Source organism: Phaseolus vulgaris, chromosome 10 (genome assembly GCF_051622355.1).
Source record: "Phaseolus vulgaris cultivar YP4 chromosome 10, ASM5162235v1, whole genome shotgun sequence".
Taxonomy (NCBI): domain Eukaryota; kingdom Viridiplantae; phylum Streptophyta; class Magnoliopsida; order Fabales; family Fabaceae; genus Phaseolus; species Phaseolus vulgaris.
The window spans coordinates 9404056-9411830 of record NC_143507.1 but is presented as its reverse complement, the minus strand read 5'-3'; the positions used below and the strand labels follow the sequence as shown (position 1 = coordinate 9411830).

The following is a 7775-nucleotide window of genomic DNA, read 5'->3' as shown; positions in this document are numbered from 1 at the left end:
TCATAAGAAGATGTTGGTGATGTAGGTGGTTCTAGTGTGGGTCAGTTTTTGAGCTCTGACAGCATTAGAAAGGTCTTGAGAGTTGTGGAAGTGAGGAAAAGGTGTGCTATAAAGGTTTGAAAAGTCTTGAAATGGTTGGCAGACATATTAGGGGTTTGGTACTAAGGGTTGGAGTTACTAGGTGAACAATCCAGAGGGCACAGGTGAACCAAAAAGCAAGGCATGATATGCAGGAGCAGGTGCCAAAACAAAGCTTGTGAGTGAAAATTGTTGTAGTGCTCTCTCCAATATATAGTTCTTTTAGAGGGCTGCTGGGGTTTGAAGGCTAGGCAGTGGTGGGCATTGAGAGGTCCACCCTATAGTTAGAGCAAAACCAACCCGTGACAAGACTTTGTGTAATTAGAATGGAGATTGGTGTGATAGGAATAATATAACATTTGTTCGCATCTGCTCAAAGGCATCCTAATTTGGTTGGATTATTGTGCAAGGAATGAAAGACCAAGTGGGTCCTTTTGCCTCATGAAGTCTGAAAGTGAAGTGTGGGTGGAATAGTAATTTTGAAGTCTGTTTCTTTTTTGGTTTCTGATACACAAAAGTTGCAAAAGTAACCAATGTAAAAAGTATTGTCCAAGGTTTTATAAGGATTGGAACACTTCTAAAATATTAATTTTTAATTTAATTAATTATTTACTGATAAAATAAATAATCTAAGCACAGGTTTTTTTATATTAATAAATAAAAATTATTTTAGGAGTGTTAACTCTTAGACATAATAATACTTTAGTCACTTATCCCAAATATAAAATCAGATAAATTAACTAAGACATGTTCTAGACTAAGTGGAGAATAGTTCTGGAGTGCAGTCCTGAATGCAAAGATTAAAATTATGTGTGTTTTGTCATTGAAAATTTGATAGGAGTGTAGAGCTTTAATGTTTTATTGTTATAAAAAAATTATTAAAAAAAATTTAAAAAAAATTAATTAAATAGATATTATTTTAGATAATAAAAATTATTGATATTTAAAATAGTTTTTATTATTAATAAAAATTTATAAAATAATTTTTAAATTAGTATCTAAATTAGTTATTAATGTTTTAACTATAACTATTTTGGATTATAAATTAATCTTTAAACTATTATATATGATTAAATATTAATTTAAAAATTATTTTATAATTTTTAATTAATAATAAAAATTATTTTAGATATAAAAAAAATTAATTTATAAAATAATTTCTAAATAATTAATTATTTTTGTTTATAAAATTAATTTTTATTTAATAATTTTCTTGTAGAGTGTGTATATGAAGAAAAAATTATTAAATTGTCAATGGTATAAAAAAGTTTTAATTTATGAAAAAAATAATTTATTTACAAATTATATAAAAGTTAATTGAACAATAATATATATATATATATATATATATATATATATATATATATATATATGAAAGCTAATTGAAATAATAGTAATACTGAATCTTGCAATAATTTCATTGTCAAACGGTATGCATTTAATTCCGGTAGTTTATTTTTTACATCTATTAAAGATGCATCAATTATTCTTTCTCATCAAATGTTTTTTTAAAAATAAAAGCTTTCAGGTTAGGTATCCTTATTCAACTTCACATCACACCTCAAGAAACAATAATTATTTGTCATCACATGAAAAAATATATTATAAAAAAAAAGAGAATACAAAAATATGGGAGATTATACCAAAATCCATATGTTAACAAAAACGATACATATGTAGACGGTATCTATTCATAAAGAATTAGAAGAATAAACTAGATGATAGTCTATTATACCAATGAAAAGATTCTCTATGAATAAATCCTAAATTAGCCAACTTATCAGCACAGACATTTCCTTCACGAAAAATATGAGTAACCCTAAACCTGATTTTCCCAAAGTAGTTAAGACAAGTATTTCATCGATTACGAAGCATCCAATGAACATTAGTCTTAATAGTAAACGCAACACAAACCAAAATAGAATCACATTTCAGCTAAACATTAGGAATCATTTAAACATTTTGTCTTTTGATCGTTAAAGAGAAAAATAATAAGTAACTCTTGCATAATTTTCAAGAAATTCTTCAGTTTTTTTCCTAGAAGTAGATGGTTAGTCCTTCACGTTCTATATATATGAATAGTTTGCAATGAGGAACATCCAAAATAAATAAAAAAAATTATCTTTGACAACTCGTTTTTTTATTAGCAAAAAATAATAAATAAATATGAATCACTTCATGTGTGGTCCAACCCTATTACAAATCAAATTGGAAACAATCAGCTACTCTACTCAACCAAACTTAAGCTACTAAACATATAAACATAATAACATCACACAAACGTCCTAATCAAACTAAAAGCTTGTAAAGTCAAGGGTTTTTAATCATAAACAAACACGTTAACAGGTCTAGACTCAAGAATCTCTTTCCACAAACCACCCTTATCAGAACCCATATGCCAAATCCATTTTCCCAACAAAGCCACATTGAAAAGCCTAAAGTTCAAAATACCAAGACCACCAGCTTCTCGTGGCTCGCAAGCCTTTTTCCAAGAAACACACGCGATCTTCCTCCCTTCCAAACCCCAATTCTATAGAAATCTTCTCTATATTTTCTCAATATCCTTCGACATAAAAGAAGGCAACTTATACATAGATATATAAAACAACGGGATAAAAGAAAGAACCGACTTAATAAGAAAAACCCTCCTGACCAGCGAAAGAAATCTACATTTCCATCTACCCAATCTACTCTTTATTCTTTCTAACACATCATCTCATAACGAAACTCTCTTCTGGTACCCCCCACGAACATCTCCAAATATTTAAAAGGAGTTTTCATCACTTCACAATTAAGAATAGCTGCAAACTGCTGAATCGCAGTGTGGTCAACCCCCACTCCACCAATTATGCTCTTCAAAAAATTTACTTTATTCTACATTCGAAAAACAAATGTCTTCTGAAAACAAATGTCTTCTGGTCTCCTTTGTCTTCCCACACAAACAAGACATACAATCAATCACAACCCCTTTTTAGATTGGCTTTAGAAACAATCGTGTTACACAACACAACTCTGTATATAAAGAGACATTGATTTTAATATTTTTTGATGTATTATTATTTATAGAGTTTTACTCTTAATATGATAAGGTTATCAAATGATTTTTTTTATTTTACTTCATTTATTCTTTTTCAGATAAAAAAAATCTTAAAATCTGTTTATTTTATTGTGATAGCATCTTTTTGGAGATACCTGTCTTTTTATTAATTATACTTAATTTTTTTTTCTTACAACTTTATTTATTTACTTACTTATTAACATATTACAAATTATCCACTATTTATTTTAATTATCATTATTATTATTTTGCTTTCTTTTTATTAATACAAAGACACAAAATGTCAATTTTTTTAACTAATAATATATAAAGAGGATATATTTATAATTACTTGTCATGAACTTAATTTTATTACAATTTTATCTATGATGTAATCATTGTTTTCTTAATATAATTCTTTTACCCATAAGTTTTATTTATAATATATAAAGGCAATTTTTTATAACCGTATTTTACTCAGTTTTCTTACGAATATATTGGTATACTCGATTTTCTTTCAACTCTATCAATTATGTAATAACTTTTTCTTATTGCAATTAACATGTATAACTGTTTTTAAATTGTAGTAGTTACTTTCAATATTACTGTAAAAATTGAGAAGCCAAATATGCAAAGTACCTGTTTCACATTAGGGCGTGGTAGAGGAGCTTTTATGAAAGCTTTTGAGTATGAGATAAATGTTTCATTTTAGGACGTATGTGGTAAGGTTTAGTTAATGTTTTTTCTAAAAAAAAATTGTTGGTTTTTTTTACCTATAATCGTGTTGGTTTTTATATACTTTAATTTATTTGTTATCGATAAAAAAATGAAAAGTATCCTGAGAATATAAATAATGAAAAAGTGACATAAAAGGAAAGCAATAAACAAGAAATCAATTATGAAATATCATTCATTGATAAGTAGGAAATACATAGAATTCAAAAGCATTTATTTAACCATAATGGTTGAACAATGGCCCTTGCAATGAGGAGTCACATAGAACCCTAAAGCATTGAACCTTATTGCAGAAAACATGACAGAAACACACAGCATAACAAAAGGTCATCATAGTGACATTTATTCATACAAGTCATTCATTCATAATGCTTAAGTTGCTGAGATTCGGTTGGATTTGGCTTTAACAGTTCCAATAAATGGTCTTCCTCCCATTTCCATAGATTTCCTTTTCAGACGCAACTGCCTCTCAGCATACAGTTTCTCAGCAAACCTTCATCAAAATTGAAAAAGAAAAACAATTTTTTTCTCTCAGTTAGCATTCAATGATGGATAAATAATTAGGTCATTTTTTTTAGTATACTTTGTAATAGTATAACTTCTTTTTAACTCAAAACCAACCCCAACAATGGAGTTTCTTTCTGCATCTTCCAAGTTATGCAGGTTTATCATCTAGCTTTCTGTGTACGCACCTGTCAAGAGCTTGAGCATTTGTTTGGTTGAGTTGAACTGGGGCAAAACTATTAATGTTTATCCTGAAAACGTTTTGGTTCAACAAGTTCTTTCCTGTCTTCTCAAGCTTATCCATGTTTTTTGGTGAGGCATCATCCATTGCTTCCAGTGATGGATCAAGGTTATACTCCTGTCATTACATATGCATCATCAAAATATATAGATTCAATTTCTACCTGTGCTCAGAAAGCTCTTTGAAATTTGAAATCAGTTTCAGAACTGTTATATATTATATACCTCAATTCGAAGATAGTTATCCTGAGGCAAGAGACCAGGGAAAACTGTGGCAAGGTAGTAATGGATCATGTTTGTACTGTATAAAGCCTCACTAACAACATCAATGCTGTTAATTAGCCATCCAATTTGACAAACACCATCAAAAATGCCATTTAACTTGCTACTTTTTGTTGTTCCAGTTCCTAATGACAGCAACAGGATTTCTTTCTCCTCATCAGTGTGTTGTATCACTTCACTCACAGCCACCATAGCCTGTCATCAAATTTCATTTCATCTCCCCAAACTTCTCATAGATCATATATATCTTCATATATGCATGCCAATTAATTCTGAATGCAACCTTTCAAATTAGTATTTAGTTCATAGTCACTTATACTATTTAAAAGAAATATGTTAATTACTATACTACATTAGTAAGACATCATTAAATATATAAATCAATTATAGAGAGAAAAAAAATAATTAATTGTTATATTAATTAAATTAAATACTAATTTAGAGACTGATGGATATCTAAATTAATTTTTATCATTAATAAATAGTTTCTAGATTGATATCTTATTTGATAACTAAAATCTTAGTAACTAACTAGATATAAAAAAATAATTTGTTAGTTTCTAAGTTAATATCTAGTTTAATCAATATAACAAATAATTTTTTTTTAAATTAATTTATATTTAATGTTTTTCTTGTAATAATAGTCTTTAGGATAAAATCATAGTATTTTAGTTAATTGAGAGAATAATTTAGGAGATAATGAAGTAAGTATTTGTGGAAGTTTGAGACAGTGAAAATGAATTACTGGATTATTAGCAGCCATAGCTCCATCAATCATATCAAATTCAACACCATCATTCACAAATTGGTGGGGTGGCAGAAAAGTAGGTGCAGCTGAAGTGGCTAAGCATATATCTGAGAGTTTGGCATTCAGATAAGTTTCTGTCTTCAGCTGCATCATCAAAACACCACAAACAAGTTATTCATATAACAATACCTTACAAATCTTTCTTTATCAAATCACTCATTTTCTTTTACTTATTCTTTTCTCTCTTTTCCCTTCAAGATTTGTATGAAACTCAAACTATAAGGTTCAAATAACATTATACAATCTCTACTAACCTTGAAGTTTGAGAACACAACTGGGTTGATTTTCTTCTCATCGAAAGATGGTATAACCACGTTCGTCAACGTTTGATTCAGTCGTGTATCTTTCAATATCTGACGAGTTATATTTCTCAAGAACACTCCATCATACTTGGGACATTTGTTAGGATCATACCAAGGTCTGCATGGTTTTTTTGGCATCACAAGAACTCAAATGTTTCAGCAAAGGTAATAATTACTCAACAACCATTTTTATTACTAGTTAAAAATCTTACACTTCTAGGTTAAGAATTCAGTTATCATGATCTAACATGTCTCAAACAGTTTTTATAAGTATGTTAACTCAATCTTCATGAGCTTGATAATTATACCTAGATTTAAATATTTCAGGGCCATATTTCTTGTAGAACTTTACTACTTCTGATGGAGTGAAGAGAGGTTGATTGGAATCAGGTGAGTCTGGTGCTGCTAACATAGCAGTCATGAGTCCACCAGTACTTGTTCCTGATATCACATCAAAGTAATGTGCCAATGATGTTGTTGGATCCTTTGCCTGCAACTCAACACAAAACTCAAATGTTACAATTTATGTATTCGGGTAATTTTTTTCACTAGATCTATAAACATTTTCTTTATCAACAAAGAAGAAGGAATAAAAAAAAAAAAAAAAAAAAAAACTTCATGTGTATATTTTAGTACAAAAGTTTCAAAGAAACTACTAAAAAGACTCTTATCCTTCATAGACATATTGATAAATTGATTACCTGCTCTTAACCTTGGTTTCATAAACCAAAAACTTGAGGAACACTTACAATCTATAAACATTGTTCATAGAGAGAATATGAAACATTCAAATTTATACAATAAAAACTATATAATTAACAACTTATTTAATATTTTTTTAACCTTCTTAGATTTTTCCATCATATCCATTTGCTGATAAAAAAAATTATCTCATTTTTCTTTCTTCTCTTCCATTCTCTCTCTTTTTTTTTCACTCTATGAGAAAGTACACAAAATCATTTTACCCTACTTGGAGTAACCCCAAGAACCAAAAAAAATAAGTATAGTGCAACAACAGATTGAAGTTATTCAGTACTTTGTACAGTTGAATTTGTTATGAGCTTTATGAATGTATAAAGAAACATATTAACTAATAGATATACAAGATTATGTATATATTAAGCTATGAAAAACCTTTTGCAACACTAAGAAACACAAATAAATAGATCTAGAACCTTAAGAGCCTTGTCTAAGTAATCAAGAACACTTGCAGGAATAATCCCCCTGATACCACCACCATCTATGCTGAGAACAGATAAATGATCTCCATAGGATGGAGGTGGTATTGATGAACTGAATCCAGCCATCAATTGGCTAACAAGCACCAAACAGAATAAGGAAAATAGAGACATTATCTAAATGTGTTTCACAACAAGAGAAGTTGAAGAGAGAATGAGTATTCATCTCAAAATCTAGAGGGTATTTATAGATTTTTTTTTCACCATGCAAGTAAAAAAAAGATTAGAAAGTAGTCACAATTTTTTACTAAATACTTTCTTACAATGTGAATTGTGTGCATTACAATTAGGACCACTTGAAAAGAATGTTTATACGTATATAACTTAAGAGTTCAATATAATTATATATAGAGAGATTTTCATGTTATCAACTAGTTAGAAATTGTATTAGCTGTATATATCATTTTCAAAAATGATTATTACAAAAACTATCAATCTTAATCATATACATAAATCTTAGTTATTATGTAAAATAAGAATCGATCTAGATCTTACATCAAGTGTCAAAACTAAAAGCTTTATGAATGTTATTTCACTATTTTGTACGAGCC

The 7775-nt window shown here is 28.6% G+C and overlaps 1 protein-coding gene across 1 annotated transcript; it reads right to left on the bottom strand.

Moving 5' to 3' along the window:
• Positions 1–3996: 3996 nt before the first annotated feature.
• LOC137819275 (patatin-like protein 3) lies at positions 3997–7386 on the bottom strand. Its single transcript, XM_068623074.2, has 7 exons — positions 7162–7386; positions 6295–6476; positions 5939–6104; positions 5622–5768; positions 4820–5071; positions 4543–4712; positions 3997–4343 (listed from the first exon to the last, which is right to left on the bottom strand). Exons 1-7 carry the CDS (start codon positions 7336–7338, stop codon positions 4223–4225), a joined length of 1215 nt encoding a protein of 404 aa, XP_068479175.2. The 5' UTR covers positions 7339–7386; the 3' UTR covers positions 3997–4222.
• Positions 7387–7775: the final 389 nt, after the last annotated feature.